The 22,785-nt window shown below is 31.5% G+C and overlaps 3 protein-coding genes and 1 pseudogene across 5 annotated transcripts; 3 read left to right on the plus strand and 1 right to left on the minus strand.

Annotated features, from left to right (window-relative positions):
• The first annotated feature begins 6 nt into the window (after window positions 1–6).
• Window positions 7–11,450, plus strand: LOC149514404 (uncharacterized). Its single transcript, XM_089745300.1, has 2 exons — window positions 7–1,432; window positions 11,312–11,450. The coding sequence occupies exon 1, from the start codon at window positions 9–11 to the stop codon at window positions 429–431; it is 423 nt and encodes a 140-aa protein (XP_089601426.1). The 5' UTR covers window positions 7–8; the 3' UTR covers window positions 432–1,432; window positions 11,312–11,450.
• LOC149514405 (uncharacterized) lies at window positions 2,865–5,223 on the plus strand. The gene is made up of 4 exons (XM_089744963.1): window positions 2,865–3,048; window positions 3,225–3,496; window positions 3,904–4,152; window positions 4,465–5,223. The coding sequence occupies exons 1-4, from the start codon at window positions 2,865–2,867 to the stop codon at window positions 5,221–5,223; spliced, it is 1,464 nt and encodes a 487-aa protein (XP_089601089.1).
• On the minus strand, window positions 8,081–11,951 carry LOC111298323 (formin-like protein 3; annotated as a pseudogene).
• A 1,002-nt stretch (window positions 11,952–12,953) lies between these two features.
• Window positions 12,954–15,856, plus strand: LOC111293963 (NADPH-dependent aldo-keto reductase, chloroplastic-like). 3 transcript variants are annotated; one of them, XM_022887052.2, is made up of 5 exons: window positions 12,954–13,189; window positions 13,552–13,581; window positions 13,686–13,823; window positions 14,299–14,375; window positions 15,626–15,856. In XM_022887052.2, the coding sequence occupies exons 3-5, from the start codon at window positions 13,692–13,694 to the stop codon at window positions 15,675–15,677; spliced, it is 261 nt and encodes an 86-aa protein (XP_022742787.2). In that variant the 5' UTR covers window positions 12,954–13,189; window positions 13,552–13,581; window positions 13,686–13,691; the 3' UTR covers window positions 15,678–15,856. The 3 variants fall into 3 exon arrangements, 2 of the variants coding, with proteins under 2 accessions (XP_022742787.2, XP_022742810.2); XR_016328650.1 differs by lacking the exon at window positions 13,552–13,581 and having other exon boundaries at window positions 14,299–15,016; XM_022887075.2 differs by lacking the exon at window positions 13,552–13,581.
• The last annotated feature ends 6,929 nt before the right edge of the window (window positions 15,857–22,785 follow it).

Consider the following 22,785-nt stretch of genomic DNA (forward strand, 5'->3'; position numbering starts at 1 on the left):
AGAGTTACATGAGAAAAAAAATAGAACAAGGCTTGGCCAGGGAAAGCTTAGGAAAAGATAACTTTGTACAAGAGGGACCCCATTGGTCAACTCCTAGAAAAGCAACACAAAGTAAAGAAGCTTATAAGGGGCAAGTCAAAGAGGTGTTGGGTGAGACTTCAGGAGCAAAAATTGGTGAACAGGCCACCATCATTATGTCAGAAAATAAGACAAGTGATGAATTAAGGGAGTCTGTCAGGTCACAAACTGCTGAGAGAGATTTAAGCAATCCTATTTCCATGAAAATTGATGTTGCGTGCCCAAGTGTAAAGGAAGGGGTTGATAGTTGTTTTGAAATTGCAAAAAGTGCACAGCAAGCTTCAGGACAATTCCCCAATTTACCCAACGTTGGGAGAGCTGGAAATTGGTACCACAATGATCATGCCTCCTGAGCCAATATTCCAAAGGACCAGAAGGTCCTGGAGTCAAAGTTCCAGACACATGACGTTCACAGAAAGTTCTTTTGTACAGGGAAATGAGGAGATTAAGGGAAGAAAAGCTGAAAGTTTTGAGAGAGCAAGTAGATATGCAAGAACAACCATAAGAGACTGCCTTTCATCAGATCAGTAGCAAACAAGAATAGTAGCTCCTCAGAGCTCTCAGTCGATCTGGGAAAGTCCAACTTCCACTTTCAGAACTCAAAACAGGGTTGTGGGAGATTCAGTCGTTCAATATCACCAAGGGAGCGAAGAAGAAATCCTAGAAGAGAGGATGGCCGAGAATGCAATAGAGAGGAGAAACGAACTCCTGCCTACTCTGATTTACCCCCAACCAGTGCAGAGTTTCGAGGATTCAGACTCCACACAATCTCAGGCTCTTGCATGGACAGAAGCAAAACTGAATCATCCAATGTGGGTTTTAGCAATTCAGGTGACTCAGCTCTTAAGTCACCCTCTGGAGATATTGATGAACAGCCTTCAAACTATAGTGATGAAGATAAGGACCAACCTACATGTGAAGCAGTTCAGAATATGCCTCAGCTCGCCCATACTCCTAGGGGAGGAGCTCTTGATCCACAGGATCGTTATGTATCCCAATATGAGAAGACTGCATCAGGGGTGGAATTTGAGAGAGGAATAGGTCACCCCAACCCAAAAATCTAGCCTTACCAATGTCGGTGTTACTATGAAACTGTAGAGGTGCGAGGCATCCGAACTTTGTGAGAACGGTAAAAGAGCTGGCTGGTATGCATGGACCTGATATTATGGTCATTACTGAAACTCGCACTCGAGGAGAGGATGTTCGCCATATCATTGATCGCCTTCCTTTCGATTCTTGGAAGGACACACCCACTATAGGGTACAAAGGAGGGATTTGGTTGCTGCGGAAATCTGATCTAGTGGACATCGATGATATTTACGCTACAGAACAGGAGATCCATGCTACAATCAAGGTAAAATCAAATAATTTTTCTTGGTTAATTTCTGCTATTTATGCTAGCCCTCGTTATAAAGAAAGATTGCTTTATGGGAAAATCTTAAAACTGTTGCATCCCATCATGATCTTCCATGGTTAGTTTTAGGGGATTTTAATGAAGTTAGATAAGAAGGGAGGTAGACCTGTTTCTTTGGTTAGATCTGGGGCTTTTAAGGACTGTCTGAATTTCTGCCATCTTGCGGACCTTGGATTCTCTGGACCTAGGTTCACTTGGTCTAATAATAGGAATGTGTTGGACTTGATCCAAGAATGGATTGACTTTGTTTTTGCCAACCCCGCTTGGTGCCTCGCATTTCCTGGAGCAAGGGTGTCTCATTTGCCAAAAACCCGTTCTGATCACTGCCCCATTTTACTGTCTTTGAAAAACAAAGTTCCTAGGGTAGGTCCTAAACCTTTTCGCCGTCAAAAGATGTGGTTTGACCACCCCAAGTTTTTAACCCTCGTCCGCAATAGTTGGAGTAATGGCCAAGAATCATTAGCTAAATCCCTGCTGACTTAGAGAAAGGACATGCATGAATGGAACTTGAACTCCTTTGGTAATATTTTTTTGAAGAAAAAAAAAATTCTTGCTCGATTGTTGGGCATTGAAAAGCCCTGGCAAATTCACCGAACCAGTTTCTCTTGAACCTTCAAAGAACCCTTTTAGGGGAGTTTAATGGCATCCTTAAAACAGAGAAAGATATTTGGATTCTTAAGTCTAGGGTGAATTGGCTTATTGAAGGAGAAAGAAATACTCGATTCTTTCATGTGTCTACCGTTTTACGAAGGCATTACAATAGAATTTCTAGCCTAACGAAGGATGGAGTATGGATTACTGAACCTAGCGATCTTGGCCTGGTGGTCCAAGATTACTTCATGAAGCTATATACTTCTTCCTTCTCTCAAAGCTCCCGTTTCGTCACTCTTGGACCTTGGTGTATTGCTAAGCTTACCACACAATATCAACATGATTTGTTGAAACCTATCTCATATTTGGAGATTCAAAAAATGTTTTGGAGCTTCAAGTCTTTCAAAGCACCTGGTCCGAATGGTCACCACCCCTTCTTCTACCATCGTTGCTGGAATATTGTGAAAGATAAGATCTGTGCCACTGTCAACATATTTTCGAGATGGCATCCATGCTCGAAAAGTTAAATGAGACGTTGATCTTCTTGGTTCCTAAATGTATTAATCCCGTTCTGATAGATCAATTCAGGCCCATAAGTTTTTGTAACATACCCTATAAAGTTATCTCAAAAATCATGGTTCAAAGACTAAGGCCCTTGCTGGACAAATTGATTTCACCTCTCCAAGCTAGCTTTGTTACTGGTAAAAACGATTGTGATAACTGCATTATTATTCAAGAACTTGTCCATTAATTTAAAACTAAGAAAAGAGGATTAGGACATATGATAGTCAAATTGGACCTGGAAAAAGCCAATGATAGGCTTGAATGGGGATTTATTAGGAAGGTGCTTACCTTTTTCAATCTACCAAAGTCTTGGATTTTCCTAATCATGAGCTATGTCTCATCCTCATCTATTTCCATTTTGATGAATGAAGGAATGCTGGAAAAATTCAAGTCTTCCAGAGGTTTGAGACAAAGAGATCCTTTATCCTTTTACCTCTTTATTTTGTATATGGAGTTTCTAAGTCTAAAAATTCTTGAAGCTGTAGAAGTTCGAAAAATGGTAGCCTACTAAAAGTTCATGAAATGGCCATGTGTTTTCTCATGTCATATTTAAGAATGACATTATTTTTCTAAGTAGAACAAAAGGAAAAACTGCCAAAGTGTATGCAAGAGGTAGTCATGGCATTTTGTGGTAAATCTGGGCAGACCATTAATCTAGAAAAATCTAAAGTTTTCTTTTCTGCCAACACTAGACAAGACTACAAAAGGGATATTACTAACTTTTTGGGCATTAACGAAACCCTTGATCTCGAAAGATACTTGAGTTTTCTTATCCATAAAGGGATAGTTAATAAGAATGATTATGCTTTCATTGTCAAAGAGGTTAGAGCAAAGTTAGCTGGTTGGAAGGTAAATCTGCTTTCTCTTTAAGTAAGAATGGTGCTGATCAAGCCGACTATGGAAAGCATCCCTAGTTATTATATGCAATGTAGAGCCATTCTAGTTAGCATTTCAAATGAGTTGGATAGGGTTAACAGGGATTTTTTATGGGAGAAAAATGAGGATAAGAAGAGATTACACCTATTTAACTGGAGTGAAGTGACCAAGAGAAAAAGTGAAGGTAGATTGGGTTTGAGAGAGACTCGAGCTTAAAATCAAGCACAGTTAACTGAGTTGGTTTGGAGATTTCTTCATCAAAAGTATGTTTTGTGAGTTAAAACGTTGAAAGGGAAATATCTCCAGAAAAATATCTCCAGGAAAACGGCACTTTAAGAAAAGCTTCTAAAGTGTCGATGACATGGAAAGCCATGAGATAGGTAGGTCCGATTGTTGAAAAAGGTATTAGCTGGGTCATTGGTGATGGTTCATCTACGAGCTTTTGGCATGATAATTGGTTGGGGTCTGAGAGTTTGAGAAATGTTGTTCATGGCCCTCTTAACTGGCAGGAGGATCAAATTTCAGTGAGCCAGTGTCTGAATGCATTAAAAAATAATCAACTTCTTCCAATTTCTTTCAAACTTAATGATGATGTTCTAGATAAGGTAAATGCTATGTCTACTCAACTGGTGGGATAGGGACAAGATAGTATATGCTGGTCTGCATTCTCTAGTGAGGTATTCACTACCCAATTTGCTTATGATCTTGCTAGAGGAACAAGTCTGAATAAGAATAAAAGTCAATGGGAGTGGATATGAAAGTTGCAGGCTCTGCCAAAAATTAAGTTTTTCATCTGGCAATGCATGCACTATATCTTGCCTACACATAATGACCTTGCTAAAAGAGGGTTGAACGTCCCGACTACTTATGTGTTCTGCATGCATGACTAAAAGGATTTGGCACACCTATTTTACAATTGCCAGTGGACCAAAAACATATAGGTTACCTTGCGAGGAGCCTCTTTGCCTCTATCCCATCAAATTATGAACTATAGACAATGGATCAAAGAAAATGCATTAAACAAGCACCGATCCATGCATGGTATCCCTTGGTACCTGTTGTTTATCCATATTCTATGGGAGATTTGGCTTGAAAGGAATAGAAGAAATTTTAGACATAATAGTGAGATCGTTGACTTAGTGAAATTGGCCACTGCGAAGGCTACTGAATTCTTTGCGATGAACCAAAGAGGAGTTCGGGCTCCATTGCAATCCTTTGTGTCCATTAGGTGGAATCCTCCCAACGAGGGATGGTATAAATTGAACATAGATGGCTCGGCATTAGGCAACTTTGGGAAAACAGGAGTTGGAGCTATTATTCGAGATAGTAAGGGAAAATGGATTTTTAGTTCCTCTAGATATATTGAGGTGTATTCAAATATTTTGACTGAATTGTGGGCTTTCAGAAATGGATTATTTTTGGTGAAAAGACTTTTGAAAATTGAACTCGATATCACCACTGCTATTTTCATGATTAAGAATCACCAAGTGACTAATCCCATGGTACTCCTTCTGGTCTCTGATTGCAGGAAGTTGATGAAAGATCTTAAAGATCAACGCATGCTTCATGTGTTTAGGGAATGGAATAGGTGTGCTAATACCCTTGCTCGGTTTGGTATAGCAATTGCTGTAATAGTTCTAGTTATTATGAGGCCAACTATGTGGTGTTTAGTGAACCTTCTTCCTTTGTTAAAGATTTAGTCCTCGCCAATGAAGCTGGACATGTTATGTATCATACTATTTTATAATTAATTCATTTATGTTTCTTACCAAAAAAAAAAAAAACTTCATTTACTAAGAATTTAAAAAATATTTTTTTCTTTTTCAATTAAAACCAAAACATATTTAGTCAAGTTATAATTAAATATATAATTGCATGTTGATTGCCAATATAACATCTTAGAATTCTTATGATTTAGTTTTTAATCAATACATAGCCGCAAAGTATAATAGCATCCAAATTAATTAATCATTCTTGGCATCTAATTGTAAAACCTTACAAATTAAAATAATCTTATCAAATAACCTCCCAAAACAAAACAAAATCATTAAACTTATGCTAATTAATACCTCATAAAAGAAAAGAATTCTCTAACAATATCACATTCAACATATTATAGAAAATATTAAAGATTCTTTTTTAAATTATAAATTATAAAATAAAAAAATTATAATAAGATATATAGTTGATAAAATTGTTATTCTAAAAATAAAACTTAATAATTGCACAACAAAAATATGAGTAAAACCTCAATAAACTTACAAAAAAAAAAAAAACAATACTACAAAATAAATTTCTTATAAGACAATAGAAACAAAATTACAGTAAAACAAAGTTGAAGAATAGTCAAATTCAATTTATTTAATATTCTTTTTGGTAGAATATTTATATTTATATTACTATTAAGAGACATTATCATAAATGTATTAAAAAGTTACTATTATTAATAGGATAATGTATATAAAAGACATGAAATTAATGTAATATTCGCTTAAAATTATAAATTATCAATTCTTGCTTAATCTGTATTTAAAATTTTTTTCCCTAATTAATGATATTATTATTATCAATCCATTAAATGGCTAATTTCATTTTTCTTATTTACTATATTAAATTTCATTTAATTTTTCTTGAGTAATTAGAAGATATAGAAATATATTAATGAGTAATTAGCTTTTTATTTAGTTTCTTTTTTTATTTGTATTATTGATCAAATTAATTGTAATTTATTAATATAAAATACAAAATATTAGATATTTAAAAGATAATAAATGTAATTAATTTAGTTTAACTAATTATTTTTTAAGTAATAAAAGTTTTAGTATAAAAAAATAAATATGTTTTAAATAAATAAAATAAATTTATTAAAAAATACATGATAATTTTTTAAATCCAACCACATTTCAAAAATATAAGTTATTCACATTAGAGTTTTTTACTAAAAATTTTAATTTTTATATATTTATATAAGATTTCTATTGGTATCATTAGCTTGGGAAATTGCTAGAGTAGGTGCATCTTGTACTACTAGTACTATTTGTTATTTTTACTATATTTGAATAAGATCCTATTAATTTCAAAAGAAAAAAAAAATCCGAATGCTTATAGATTCCGTTTAAAATTAATTAAAATGTTATTTTATGAAAGATTTTTATATTGAATGCATTATTTTGATTAAATTCAATACAAAATAATATATTAATTACAAATTTTATTTTCTTAAATATCATTTTAACCGGTGTTATTAAAGATTAATTAATATTTTTTTGATTAAAAATATTTAATTATGTTATTAATTTTGCTTGAATAACGTATTAAAAATAAGGAAAACTTTACAAAAATGAACGAGAAAAGATTTTTTTCATTATTAAAGTTATGATTAATCTTCAGCTGTTTAGTTTAGTAATCAAGACAGTCTTTAAGAAGATATCAATGTTGGAGTTCGAACCCAATTTTTCCTCTTCCCCTTTAATGTAAGACTTTGTCTCCCTTGAATAATAAAAAAAAAAGTTATGGTTAAAATTTTAAAAAGTCAAATAAAAAATAATTAAAAATAAATATTAAATTTAGATTAGTTTTAACCGTATTATTCATCTTTGAGAAAGGTAGTAAAAATGTTGGTTTTTTGCTTATTGAAAAAAATTCAACAGACAATTGAATGGTACACCACCCCATCAAACAATCACCAAACTATGGTTGAATAATAATCTTTATGGTCTTTACCAGCAAAAGCAGTATTCCAAGTATCAACACACCTTATTCTAGCTAATCATAAAAAACTCGGGCTCATAAAAACAAAAAATACTGGGATTGGACTCGTGAATAACTGAGAATGCAGTTTCTCATTAGCACAAATGGAAAGAAAAGAAAAGAAAAAGGCAGTTATATATTGATGTATTCGCATGGATATAGACACAGTTAACCGTACAAATGAAATCTGTTGTATCTTCTGAAAGTCCTGATTGCTTGAGGTTCTTTCCCTCTTTGGCTCTTAGCCATTCTCCTTTCTATTGGTATTTTTCATTACGATTCGACAAGATAATGAAACTTAAAGCTTTGCATTCTGTTCATAAGACACAACTGACAAAGACCCTGATTCTGCAATTTCCATCTGGTCATGATTCCTATAATGCACTATTTTGAACCACCTGAATGAGCAACACAGAGAATAGAAATAATTAGAATCATGAATTATGAATGGTAATTGAATCTATTGAGAGCAGTGAAATGAGAAAGCTCCATAGTTCATAAATCTCACAGTTTTATTCTGTTCCTATGTAAGCTTTGTGTTGTTCTATAGTGGTGGATCGAATCTAAAAATAGAAAGAACCAAAATCAACAAAACCAGTTGGTTTCTAACTTTTATTTTCTTTATTTGGTTAAAATCAGGTTGTGAGACATGACCTGGAAAAGAAATTCCCCCATTTGTTAGGATGTTTTACTTGTCATAAAACAAACTGACATAAATCCGAAGTCCTTGGCCAAAGTTTGATGTCTATGTTAATCAAATTAGCTTCATCTAGAATCATTTTTCTTGTAGACGAGTTAAAGCAGGATAATAATGTTTGATACACTAAAGATAATAATATTTAATACACTAATAATATATCAAATATAAACTCATAATAATAATAATAATAAAAATAATAATAGTATATGTATCCATTGGAAAATCTCATATACCTTTCTAAATGTACAGCTAAGTCCATCCACCGATCAGAAATTGCTGGAAATAGTAGTTTATGAATATCTGAGAACGGTTGCTGATTTTCCAAAGATGATTGTTGGTTCTCTAGATAAGCTGGCAGTGATGCGCCTTCGTTTCCGGAATTCCTGAGTGGCTTAGCGCTTGTGTTACTAACTTCTTTACATTCTTTTTCTAACATTATCAAGAAATCATGCCCAACTGCAAGCCTTCGTTTCTTCCTGCCTGTCCATGAAAGTAATCTTCTGTGCTCTTGACCAGGTCCATTATCCTTTCATCAGCATCTGCGTAATCAACAAAACTAGACAGTGAACGAAAAAATTCACTGTCCTCATCCATAGTCTTCATCTTTGAATTCACGAACTCTGTAGTTTTTTGCAAAGAATGATTTAAGTTTTGACATAGTAGATGTTAGGCGTCAACATCAAATACATCGGCCTTCTTAACATCTTCAAGTTCACTGCTTACACCTGAAACAACTTGAAGACGAAGACTGCCGTAATGTTCCTCTGCCTCTTGGTTGTGATCTTCAACAAAGTCCTCTGAATTGAAGCTTGAAAGGCCCCCTCTTGATAATTGTGTGCGAACAGCTCTTATGTCCTCAGAACGTATGATCTCCTGAATTACAAAGTGAAGGAGCGTGGTCTTACCATCTATCCCTTTTACATCAGACAGTTTCAAGAGTGTGTCAAGCTTGAATGCCTGTGCACCACCATGGTAGGTACCATCATTCATGCGATTACCAGTTTTAAGCACCGCTTCTAGAAGTTTTAGGAATAATCTCCTGCTTTTGAGCTTGGTGCAAGCTGCCTGCCATTAAGACAATAATCAGAACCAGCTGGCTACTTATCTTTATCTAATAAAGCATCTTTGATGTAGGAACTATATTCATGGACATAAATTCCTAGAACATATGTTTTTAAGGATATCATTGAATTCTGTGGTCTCCTTATTATTGAGAAGGACAAGATTCCATTGACTAAAAAATTAATAGAGACCTATGAGAAATATTCTAGTTTTCATTTCCTTCCTTCCTGGGGAACCTGAAGGACTCTCTATTATTCAGTTCGTATATGTAGTATTTCACCTCAAGAGTTGCAAAAGACTATTTAATGCCAGTGACTTCTTCGTGGAGAGTAGTCACTGACAGCAATGACTCAATTCGTTTGAAGGCAAAAGCTATTTCAACCAAGATTTTAAGGAACCTCTCTGCAGGACCTAGTTGAGAAACATATCCTGTGAATAATCTAAGCTTAAGTTCCTCTTCTGTTGTTGGTGCCATCTTCTGCAATGTTTGAAGGATCTCTGCTGGAAGCTTGTTACCTGGTTCAGTTTAATTCTGAAGAGTTTGTTGTCACATGTATTTAAGAATGAAGAAGGTGGATCTGGAACACACATTTCACTAGCATATTTCACTGGCTAGATGAATATTAATTTAAAACTTTCTGCCCTTGCAACCAATGAGTATGCACTTAGTATCTCAATTACTATCTTGCCTCTGACATGCTTTTTTCTCTTAAGTAGCAAGACAACAGGTGAATGCTCAGAACCATTTACCAGTAAAATGTTAACAGCAGAACTGAACCTTAACGATCTAGTTCAGACAAAATGAAAATTATAGAAATAGTTTTGGAAGATAAAATATAGGACTGTATATTACTCACAGTCCAAGAGCCTTAAATGGCCTGAAAATTGATATGAGTGAATTTTTCATCACTTATTCTTCTCTAATACCATGGTTATGAACCATCAGAAAATGTTAAAAACTCAAACTCTATGAAGCAAAGAACAAATAAAATATCAAAGGCAAGAGTTGTTTGGAACCATTGAGTAGTGAAGACAGAAGACTATTTGCATCTGAACTGAAGATAACGTTATCAATTTAAGCAATTAATTCTTTCTTCAATCAAATTTTGTGCATTCTAAATGTCTGTCAAACCAGAAAAGGAAATTCTGGTTGCTAGTATAACAGAATACTTCTGATAGTATTTCTCTAAGAGATAGCATAGAAACCTTCTCGGAGAGCATCAACAACTTCTTCTGTTGTGACATTTAGTGCACGTAGAAGAATAGACAAGTTTTGTGCTTTCCTAGTGTCAATAATCTGAATGTACTGGATTGAAGGTTCTGATGGTGAATCTCTCTTTTGATGATTCTTGTTATTAGTCCTGTGATTATAACCAAATCAGGTCTCGATCATCTCCTCATTGAACCTGTAAAGGGTTTTAATACAATTTGGAATCAAAGTAGATTTTGACAAACATTCTTAGCCAGAAAATCTAAAATTAATATAAGGTAGAATTGTTGTCTTACTGGAATGATCGAACACTGATCTCATGCCAAACCATTGTTTGATCTGAATTAGCCATAACCTTGTCCCAGAAAAATGGTTTTAACTTGGCTTTTGGAGCCCCTGATTCACCATCAGTCTCATCTCCACCACCAGAAGCATTATGTCCTCGATGATGTGGCTCAAGAGGTGAAGGTTTTGATTTTGGTGGCATAGGTGGAGGACGAACAACTTAGGGTTGAGATGGGGGGTTAGGACAAGGGGGAGGAGGTGGAGGAGCTAATCTTCCAGGAGGAGGTTTCAGGGGAGGGAATGGTTTTTCTGCACTTGCTTCTAGTGGCGGTGCTTTGGCAAGTGAGGCATCATGATTAGCTTGCTTCATGAACAAACTACTATTAAGAGAAGGGCTCTTTCCGCTGCTAATTTTGAATTCTTTCTTGCCGGAACTTCCTAAACTAATGGACTTCTGTGAAGAATCTAAAAGATCGTAAAGTTAAAATGCTTGTGGAAACATGAACAAGAAAATAAAGATGATTAACAACTCAGTGACAAAGAAATACAATAACCACATACCATGAGGTACATTACTTAAAGTAGATAAGAGGTCCTTCATCCTTTTTTCGGCTCCTTCTCTTCAGACAACAAAAGAAGACCAGTGCAACAGCCAACAACACAAATGTTGTGGCTGCAGTAGCAATAACGGCAATGACAGTCTTCATGACATCCTTCTTTTCGTCCGCTGAATGCACAGTTCTATCATGGGCTCCAGGTGATAAATGTTTATGTGTTGCAGGTGATGGGCTAGAACGAGAATGTTTGAGATATGGTGGTGGTGAAGAAGTGAAAATCATATTTGAAACATAAAGTGACTTCGCTAATGCACCTCCAGGTGGATGTAACTTTACAATGCTTGCATGAGCTTGATAGGACATTGCCGGACCATAACTAAATGGTGCAGGTGCTAGTACAGATGTTGCTGCTGGTGCTACTTCAATCTCAGGAACTAGAGCTGGAGAAGGACCTGAGCTTATGTGTTGTACGGAGTACAAAAGTTTTCATTGAGGTGTCACGTGGCTGTTTTCTGGTTTTCTTTCTTTTTTTTTTTTTGACTTTACTTTGGTTTATTCATTGTCAACTCTTGTGCTCCGCTTTTTTTATTTTGTTTTCTGCAATCGCCCTTGTTTCTTATGATTTTCTTTGTTTCGTTTTCATATCACGCACGTTACTTATGTTGTAAACATATTAATTAATATATTATAAAATAATATTATATTATTTTTTAATTATATTTTTAATAACAAAAACGTAATATTTTTAAATAAAAATAATTTTTTTATTTAAAAAATGATTAATAATATATTAAAAATTCACGTTTTATTTTTAAAATAAGATTGATAATAAATAAAAAATAATATAATTAATTTAATATTTTAACTATATTTTTATTAAAATAATAATATTTAATATTATTAACTGCGGTTCTTAATTTAAAAACGTGGTTAAAATTCCCGTCATAAAATAATACTTCACCCGCTCCGTGTGGGACTTCTTACCACTAAGGATACGTCTTTTAATTTAAAAACGTGGTCTTTAATGTATAATACTACTTGATCCTCTCGTACTCTCTATCCCATCACATTAATTGTAGAAACGCCGGTGGCAGATACATTTTCAATCCAAGTCACTTACATTTTACCATAAAAATGATTACTTATTATTACCGTAGAATTCAGAGACAAATAAAATCATAGAAATAGATAAAATTACAAAGAGATAAATCAAATCAGCTCCCATCACCACTTTTATCTGTCTTCGATATAGGTATTTTGAAACTACAAATAATAATAAAAAAAAAACAATCCCTTCCACCATTCAATTGAGATTAGCAGGAAAAACATTTTTTTTTACTTAAAATCTTTCTAGCAGGGGTGGATTCAAATAGTGTAATGGAATGTTCAGGAAATCTTTTAAAATTGAAAAACAAAAATTAAAAAAATTCCCTAAATACTCTCAATTTTTTTTATCACTCTCAAAAATAAAAAATTAAAAAATTAAAGAAAAACTTTTCTTGATATTATCAAAATTTTTTAAAAATATTATTTTTATTAATAAAATTAATAAATCTACCGAAAATATTTTATATAAATTATAAATGCATACTTAAAAAAATTAAATCTGTCATTATTAAATAAGATATATTAGATTAGAAAATATTGTTTATTCTATTTTTTATTTTTATTTCTTGTGATTATATAAATTTTTTTATTTAAACATGATTATCTTTTTTCTTATATAAATAAATATATAAGAAAATTGTATATATATAAATTACATAAATTAAAAAAAAACCTTTCAAGTAAAATTATTTTATTTAGACTTTTTTTTTTTTTCACATTAATGGCACTCTTTCAGTTTTTTTTTTTTTTTTTTCTTCCGGCACCATCTTCCCCATTAACCATTTTTTTTTTCCTTTTCTTCTGCCTCCTTGATAAATTTACCAAAAACCTCCAACATTATCACACCCACCCAACAACACTATAGACAAGAGACGAGAGAAAGGGGTAGGTGATTTTTACAGAAGATTTTTGATTTGATAAAGAATGACTGAGAAGGGAGCAGGTGAATCAAAAAAGGAGTAGTTGACAGATTCAAAAGAAAAAATAGGAGATGGGTAAGTGAATGATCTTCCGTTTCCTTTGTTTTTCCTCTTAATCCCTCAGTTTGTTGCTCTTCATCTCTATTTTCTTTTCTTTGCTTTTTTCAGTCTTCTCGAAAGAATACCGATTTAGTTTTCTTTTAATTTTTCAAAGCATTTTTTTTAAAAATTTTTCAAAGCCTTCCAAAGATTTTTCAGGGGCATTTTTTTAAACTCAAATTTAAATTTTCAATGCCTCCCAAAGATCACTGCCAGTGATCACAACCTAGTCAGCCTAAACTATCCCACTAGTTTCGGGGTTTGGAGCTGAAGAATCGTGATTTTCTAATCTATTTTATATCTTTTTTTTCTCTTTCTGCCACAAACCTATTCCAAAGAGCTACTGATTATCATTTGGATCAAACAAGGTATATATTTTTTAAATTGTTTCCTTTTCAATTGCATTGCAGTGTAGTACTGCAAGTTTATTGCTGTAATTAGTATTTGCTCTTTGTTTTGGTTGTTCCTGTAGAGAAAAATGGACAAGGAAACTGGACAGGGACCTTTATATTTTGAGCTTAACACCGGAGCAAAGATGCCGTCTGTTGGTTTGGGAACATGGAAAGCTCCTTCAGGTGTTATTGGTGAAGCTGTCATTGCTGCAGTCAAGGTTTTGTCTTTAATTTATTGCCTTTGATATGTTTCTCTTCCTGCTCTTCCTGCTCTTCCTTGTATTAGAACCTAATTCTATAAATTTTCCCTTCATTACCCAGGAAAGATCCCATTTTCATCAATTTTATTCTGCCCCGAAATTAGTTGCTTTATCAATATACTTTGAGGATCTAGGTGGAATTTTGTAGTATTACATAATTGAACTTTGTTACATTTATTACCTCTGCAAGCATATAGTTCAGATGAACTTCAAGTTTTATTAGAGTTAAAATGGAAAGTAATTGCTGAAGCTTTGAATATTCTGGTTTCATTTTTGTGCAAGCTAGTTATAGGCACATCGATTGTGCCCATATTTATGATAATGAAAAAGAGGTAAACTTTTCCAGTCTTTTTAAAAAAATTCCAATTTGTTTACAAATGTTACTTGATATAGCTGATTGTTTCTTTTGCTACATATGTTTCATGAAATGTAGATTGAGCTTGCATTGAAGGGACTGTTTTCCACAGAACTGGTGAAGTGCAGTGATTTGTTCATCACGTCAAAACTATGGTATCTATTTTAATCTTTCTCTCGTTTTTTGGTTTTAAGCTCTGATTGCTTAAAGGAATAGTTTTGTATGGTTATTTGGATTTTATACATCTTATATTGACGATTCCAAAAGTATGATATCCATATCTTTAGATCGATAATTTTGAGTTAAAGAAATGCCCTTAAATTTTGATTATAATTGTTGTATATAAGCATCTAATCCTTTTTTTACATTGAATATTTGATGGTAATTTATTGCTTAGATTTTATGTTTTTCTATGAAGGTAGTTAATCATAGAATTGTTTTGATTTGCATTATTGAATGATTGTTCATCTGCGTAGAAATAGCATTATCTATACAATGCAACGAAGTTGCAGGTTGTTTTTTCTTTTATTATTTTTTTTGTTGACTCATTTATATTTTTTTCCTGTGCTTTTAGAATTGAAAAACAATTTAGCTTGAAATATTTAACAGTTCAAGGAAAAGGAAGGTAAGGTACAATTTTCCATTCCTTTTCACATTTTGCCTACACTTCAACCTGTCTCCCATCCATCAGATCAGAATCAGATTAGCTTCCATCACTCTCCTTCTACTAACTACAGGGAGAAGAAAAACTAGACATTTTAACCCGGTATGCAAATCAATGAGCAACACTCTTCTGGTAAATATTAAATTCATCATTACATCAGATTAAGCGTCTGTTTTGAAAACAAAACTTATCCCTTGAGCTTTGTTTAATTTTGCTTGATCTTTAGGCTTCTTACAGAAAATTAAGACTTTTTTCTCCTATCGAAAGAAAAAAATAGCTCCCTGTTTTGAAAAATCCATTACAAAAACCCCCCAAAAAATTGTTTGGCAGTCGAATCAAGTGCAAGGCAAACCAAAAGATGCAGGTATCATCATCACAATAAATGATATACTTTAAAATAATCTATGTTTTTGCTGAGGCAACTAGGCTAGGTGTTTTCTTCTTTTTATTACTGCAATATTTTTAAAATAAAATTTAAACTTTTTTTTTTATTGAGATTAGTGGTGGAATCTGATTGATGGTATTAGATATGGTGGTGGTAGCAAGATTTTTTATTGTTTTCACTTATTTTTGTGCTATTTAAAATAATAGTATTTGACTTGGTGAAATATTATTTTTATGTTTGTCCCCGCTTGATTATTTGTAGACACTAAAAATCTTCAATTTCTGGTTTCAAAATTAAATTTTCATACAGCCTATCTCTCTTGGATATGTGAAATTGATTTACATCTATGGTTGTAGCTTTGCTGTGTTTTGGTGGTGGAATTGCATTGGCATTAACGCACATATGTAGGGACTGGTTGCTGATAAGTCTTGCCATAAAATGGTAGGTGTGGGAAGGGGAAGAGGATGAGGGTAAGAACTGCTTTTTCATATGAAAATGGCTATGAAATTTGGTTAACTTTATCATCTAAACAATGTACGATCATAAATTGATTTCTTAATTTACATTGCATCTCGAGTTGATTCTTCATTTTCGTTGTTTTTTCTAAATGAAAATTTGTGCTTACTTTGAAAGCTTTAATCTTATAATTTAATCCATCTTGGAATAATATTTGCATCTAAAATTGTTTAGCGTTTCAAAACAATTATCAGTTTGCTTAAAAAGCTGTGATTCTTGGTTTTTGTTCTTTAAAGTTTGTTTCCTTTTGATATAGTGCTATATATTAACCTGTCTACTAAACTCCTTATTGACATTTACAATTAAAATTTCTTTTTGTGACAATTTTGTAAGCATTATTGTAACCTACTTTCTTACTTTTCAGCCAAATGATCTTGAATTAAAACAAAAAGTAAGATCTATCAACAAATTGAAAGTTAACTTCTATTAGTTAGTTTGTGCACTTTTTGATCTATAATAACACGTGAAAAGTATAATAACTTAAATTTTAACATACAATTTGTCTATGAAGTCACATGAAGATTTGATCTCTATGTATATGTTTTCTTATTGTTATTTGTTCTAATTTAACCTCTACAAATACAATTTGATCTCTATAAGTGATCATTGAAACTTTATTTCAAATAGTAATGCTTGCTTATTATTATTTGTTTATAAATTTTTGGTTAATTTGTGTGTTATAATGAAGTTTTTGAGTGTGTAAAGTTTGGAAATGCTTTAGCACTATGATTTATGCTTATTATTTTTAGTTGCACTTAATTTGTGTTTTGGAGGTGTAAGTTTATCCAATGGTTGTTGTTGCATGGACTTGATTTAACTTAAGTTGTTGCATTTGCTCCTAAACCTCTGCTTTGTTCAAGCTGAATTATTATTAGTTCTTTTAATTCTTTTTGATGTTTTCTTACAGTGAAATAGATGATAAAGTAGTTTTGAACACACTATGACACTATTGATAAGGCATGCCATCATTCCTGAAGTTTTTGAAATTCTTTTTAGGATCCATAAAATTTCATGGAAAATCTGCTCTCATTTATTTCACTATAAATTTGCTCTTAATTTTGTCTTCTAAGCTTGCATTTTGACATGATTCAGTTTTTAGATTTTTCTTATAAATTATCTTTACCATGATTGGAGTTAGAGTTTTGGGGGTTTTGTATACATGAATTTGGGCCAAATGTTTCTGTTGCAATATTAGAAATTCTTTAGGATTTTGTATGCTATTTTAATTTATTTATTTTTATCATTTTATCTTTTGTTTTAGATAATTTTCATATTGATTTACAAATGAAAATGACCAAATAAAAATATTTGTACTATCTTAGTGGGCAAGAAGATAATTGACTTTCGCAACACTACGAATGATAGAAATTATGGTGAACCATTCAATAGCCTTTCTTTTGCCCTTCTTTGTATCAAGAATATACTGTAACAGATTTAAGAATCCTAAGGAATTTCTAATAAACCAACTGAATGTCCAAATTGATATATTTGTGCACTATTGTGATTACAGCTGTAATCAAGGAAGGCATGCTCCACTGTGACTATATAATTCTATATGCTATTCCATAGAAATTTCTAAAAACGTGTTTGAATTTAGAAATTGATATATTTGTACACTATTCTATAAAATACATAGCTTATTTTATCTATCTAAAATTTGATACCTCCTTGAAGAATGTTGCCAAAAAGCTTATTTTATTTTTTCTGTTGTTATTTTACAAGTGTAAATATAGGCTTCAACTATAAAGTAAAATTTTAGGTACTTTTAAAGTATATAAGGTTTCATTCAACTGTTGCTAATGAACTAATGATGGTTTGTTGGGAATTTTTGTTCAACTTATCAATTGAGTTTCTATTTATAAGGTTTTTTTGTTATTAGAATCAGTAGGCCTGAATGGAATTTGTCTAAAAAAGTCAAGTTTGAAACTGATAATTCAAACAAATCCAAGTTCCATTGTCCTTTTTGTCAGTAAACTATCAAATCTTGGAATTTCTGGGTCAACAGGTTACAGCCTTCAAAGTTTAACATTATCGAAGGAACTCTAAGGAGTCTATCATCTTTAATAGTTGGTTGATTTTCTCTATTTTTATTTGATTATCTTTATAATGATATTTAACAAAATCTGTAGGGACATAAGCCATAACAATCTTGCAGGCTATATACTGTATAATATTCTTCAGAACTTGCAGTGATTGTATGTTTCCTTTGTGCATTTGTTTCCTCTCCTATATCTAATGTTTCCTTTTTGATTTGTTTTTAGTGATTTGTATATATATATATATATATATATATATGTCATAATATATAGATTTGTGGATCTATTGTTAGACATAAATGAAAGGAGTTACCACTAATTTTTTTTGTTTATGTGTGATTGGTCATTTGCAACATATTTTGATATGTGAAAATAGTCGGTTAGCATGGAGAATGTTGTAGCATTCTTACTACGTTCATTCAAGGGATGGTATCAGTTTGATTTTAAATTATCCAAGCGTTGATCATTTTATGATTTACCAAATAATTTCATATTGAAAATATATATTGAAATTGTCTCAATAATTTGGTAGTAATTTAAGATAATATTTTTTTCTCAGGAGTATTCATAGAGACTAGTGTTTTATTCTAAAAAAGTTTCGTTGTCGGATTTATTAAAGTATTTTATTTAGTAAAATCTTTCAATAGTTTGATAAGACTTAATATGAAGCAATCATTCAATAGTTTAGAAGATAATTTTTTTCTTTGAAAATTAATTTATAAAATTTTTCAGTAGTTTAGTGGATTTCATAAATTTATTTTGTAAGGATTTTTGTTTGAAAAAGATTTTTTTGCCTTTTTTATTTTTATTGAAAGGATTTTATAAATGTTTTTGAAAATTTTATTAGAAAAGCTTTTTTGTATTAAATCATTTTTCTTTCCTTTTTTACTTTCAGAAACAAAAATGACAGAAATAACTTTTTTTTAAAATAAAATAAAAATAAAATGGGTTAAAAATAAAATTAAATTAAAAATTAAAATTAAAATTAAAATTGAAAAAAGAAAACATACAATTGGGTTTGGTTGGAATACGGGTCAACATGTGGGTTATTGGGTTAACGCGCGGATCTTGAGTATTCAAAAAGATGTTTTTGGTCAATATAAAAGGTAATTTTTAATTTTTTTCTCTGTTTTCTCACTCTACCTTCAATTTTCTCTATTTTTTCTTTAAAAATCTTTTAAGAACCCATTAGCAAATTCAATTGAAAATAAAAAATCTTATCGATTTTTTAAGATATCATTTGAAAATTCAATCAAAAATTAAAAATTTTATCGGTTTTTAAAAAATTGGAGGGAATGTGGTTGAAAAATTCAATTAATCATCGAAAATTTTATTAAAAAATTCATCCGAACGTAAAAATATTTAGAAAAATCTAGATTTCTTCAAATTTTTTTAGATTTCTTTCAATTTTTGTCTTAATTACTTCCAGAATTGTCCCAAACCTTAATTTTAATCCAGAAACTTAAAATCAAACCCATAATTTCAGATTGTAATCAAAACCTCAAAATTTAGTTCTTAGATTCGTTTTTGCCCAAAATTTCTTAAACTTTTTTCTCTAACAATTTTTTTGTATGTTCACCTTTTTTAAAGTCGATTGAATTTATAGGTAGTTTTAAGATCAATTTTAACAAACGGATAAAATCAATTTCAGGCTTGAATCTTGAGATTGTATTTTGTTTAGTGTGATTTTTGGTTCAAAATTTTAATCAATCACATTGATACAATTTTGTATTAACATTGATTGAAGGATTTTGGTCCTGATTCTTTTTTTCTGTTCATGTGCAAATTGGAACAAAAAAGGAAATAAGGAAAGAAAGAAAAAGAATGGGAATAATAATAATAATAATAATAATATATTAATCATATAGTAATAATAATAATAATAGTGACATTAATAATGGTACCATATAATATATACTATAATAACAAAAATATATAAGGAATTAGTTTGATTAGGTCCGAATATAAATGGGCATTTACAGTTGTCCTTATTTGTACATTTTTGTTAGATAGGGATGTTGTAAAGATTTAGACACTTATTTCATTCGAGTCAAATAAAAAATGATCCATGAATTTGAAAAATGATTTGGACTAAGCGAATATCAGATGATCGGAATAAAATCATAAGTCAAAATGAAGCAACAAAGACTGAGTTGAGAGCGAAAATAATCGAAGATAAAATCATAAATTATATGAAATGATCTGAATCGAGTCAAGATCAAGCGATTAAAATGAAATCACGAGTTAAAATAAAGCGATTAGGATCAAGTTGAGGTTGAAAATGATCTGGACGAAATCACGAATAATGAGAAATGATTTGGATTGAGTTAAGATCAAGTGATCGGATGAAATCAAGAGTCAAAATAAAGCGATCAAGATTGAATGAAAGTCGAAAATGATTGAGATGAAATCACGAATCATGAGAAATTATCTGAATTAAGTTAAGATCAAGTGATCAGAACGAAATCATGAGTCAAAATGAAGCGATTGGATCGAGTCGAGATCAAAAATGATCAGGACGAAATTACGAGTTAAAAAATAGAGCAACCAAGATCGAGTCGAGGTTGAAAATGATCGGGATAAAATCATGTATCATAAGAAATGATCTAGATTGAGCTAAGATCAAATGATCGAGACGAAATCACGAGTCAAAATAAAGTGTCCAGGATCGAGTCGAGGTAAAAAATGATAAGGATGAAACCATGAATCATGATAAGTGATTTGGATTAAGCCAAGATTAAATGATCGGGACGAAATCACGAGTTAAGATCGGGACGAAACCATGAATCAAGATCAAGTTGAGATCGAAAATGATCGAAACAAAATCATGAGTCAAAAAATGAAGTAATCAGGATCGAGTCGAGGTCGGAAATGAACGAGATGAATCATGAATCATAAAAAATGATCTGGACTGAGCCAAGATCAAATGATCTGGATGAAATCATGAGTTCAAATGAAGTAATCAAGACAAGTTGAGATAAAAAATGATCAGGATGAAATCACGACTCATGAGAAATGATTTGGATTGAGTCAATATCAAGTGAATGATGTAAATGCATGCGCTATTTAGGATGTAAATGAAACATTAATTATGGTACTAGGGCTTTTACATTCTCATTTCTGCACACTTTTGACAACGAAATTGTTTTTCATTAGCATGAATATTTATCTTTATCCCTAGAAAGGCTACGGAAGCTATTTTGTTCAATTTTTGGAGGAGTTCATCTTCAGTTCTTGTCTTCTTTGATCTTTCAAAGTAACACACACTTCTTATGATTTTGTTTAATTATTAATCATTATTTCAATTTGAAAGTGTGGGATGCAAATTATGTTATTCTTTCATTCATGGCAAGGCATAAAGAGAAAAGACAAATATATATTGGAAATGTATAGAACTAAGAGATAACAATAAGATGGCTTTTATTTATTTGGATAAGCAATAAATTACAAATGATGGTATAAAAATAAAAAAAATGTACAAGAGCGGCTATTTAGGGTAGCAATGCCTCAAGACAAATGATTAGATAATCATGACAACAAATCTTGAATTTTTTTCAAAAACTCAATTAAAATACGATGCGTCGATACTTCAAAACTTTTTGAAATTCATTGTCCTTAGTATACCTTTTAAGTGATGGCATATTCTATTCACTTGAGTTTGTTTTCATTTAATTCATGCTGCCTTTCAAGGTTTTCAACTTGAACTTTTTTATTTGAATCCAAGTCGCCTTTTTGAATTTTCAACTTGAATTTTTTTTTGTTCAAGTCATCCTTCCGATTTTCAACTCGAACTTTTTTTTTGTTCAAGTTGCTCTTTTGAGTTTTCAATTTAAACTTTTTTTTTTTTAGAATCAAGCAAAATACTTTTTCATTGCATCAAAATTAACAGCGTTAGGAAGTTCATCTCCTTTATTTTTGACAAGATTAAGGCTTCTCTTGAAAGAGCTTTTTTTAACCATATATGATTTTTCATAATTCAGAGTTTATTTTCGTCTATCATCATATTGACTTGGAAGGATTTTTTTCAATAGTAGTTTTCTTTTTTTCAGAATTGACGTAGTTTGACCTTCTTGTCATAAGCTTTCATCATTTTTTTTTGGTACAATTGGCCATGATAGAGTAATGTTAATTTTTTTTCTTCAATAAAGTTTAATTGTTTATAGCGCTTTCGGACTCATTTAACTTCTTTTAATCTTACTTTTCTTAAAACTCTTAGGGATAAGATATCTATTTCTATTCACAATACAGCTTTCATCTTATAAACCAAGAAAAAGAGAGTTGCCTCAATAGAAGTGCGCATAGAAGTTTGATACGTTTGTAGGGCAAAAGATAATTTCTCATGTCAGTTTTTGTATGTTTTTGTTATCTTTTTCATAATCTTTTTGATGTTCTTATTTACAGCTTTCACTGTCTCATTCATTTTTGAGCGATATGGAGCTGAATTGTGATGTTTGATTTTGAATTAAATACATATTTCTTGCATCATCTTGCTATTTAGATTCTTTGCATTGTCTAAGATGATTTTTTTGAGAGTTCGTATTTACAAATTATTTCTCTTTTGATGAATTTATAGACCACTGATCTAATCACAGTTGTGATAGAGGTGATTTCAACCTATTTAGTGAAGTAATCAATCATAAAAAAAATGAATCTATTCTCATTTGAGGCTTTTGGTGTGATAAGACTAATGAAATCCATTTCCTACATAGAAAATGGTCAAGGTGATGCTATGACATGTAAAGCATTGGGTGGAGTATGAATCTTGTCAGCATAAATTTGGTATTTGTGACATTTTCTAGCATAATTAATGCAATCTTTTTTCATTGTCAACCAGTAATATTCAGTTTGCATAACTTGTTTTGTCATCATATGCCTATTTGCATATGCTTCACATACATTATTGTGAACTTCCTCATTAATCTTTTTGGCCTCAGAAGCACATACATAACGTAATAATACTTGAT

This window comes from Durio zibethinus, chromosome 16, assembly GCF_047325235.1.
Source record: "Durio zibethinus cultivar Kanyao isolate XHJ-2024 chromosome 16, ASM4732523v1, whole genome shotgun sequence".
Lineage (NCBI taxonomy): Eukaryota > Viridiplantae > Streptophyta > Magnoliopsida > Malvales > Malvaceae > Durio > Durio zibethinus.

What these genes read in the sequence shown, in the direction of transcription:
- LOC149514404 (XM_089745300.1), top strand. Translation starts at nt 9, where the DNA reads ATGAGAAAAAAAATAGAACAAGGCTTGGCCAGGGAAAGCTTAGGAAAA.
- LOC149514405 (XM_089744963.1), top strand. Translation starts at nt 2,865, where the DNA reads ATGATAGTCAAATTGGACCTGGAAAAAGCCAATGATAGGCTTGAATGG. An exon ending in AAAATTCAAGTCTTCCAGAG is followed by an intron (nt 3,049 to 3,224) that starts GTTTGAGACAAA and finishes TTTTCTAAGTAG; the next exon opens with AACAAAAGGAAAAACTGCCA. An exon ending in ATGCTATGTCTACTCAACTG is followed by an intron (nt 4,153 to 4,464) that starts GTGGGATAGGGA and finishes AAAAACATATAG; the next exon opens with GTTACCTTGCGAGGAGCCTC.
- LOC111293963 (XM_022887052.2), top strand. Translation starts at nt 13,692, where the DNA reads ATGGACAAGGAAACTGGACAGGGACCTTTATATTTTGAGCTTAACACC. An exon ending in CTGTCATTGCTGCAGTCAAG is followed by an intron (nt 13,824 to 14,298) that starts GTTTTGTCTTTA and finishes CATGAAATGTAG; the next exon opens with ATTGAGCTTGCATTGAAGGG. An exon ending in TTCATCACGTCAAAACTATG is followed by an intron (nt 14,376 to 15,625) that starts GTATCTATTTTA and finishes CTATGGTTGTAG; the next exon opens with CTTTGCTGTGTTTTGGTGGT.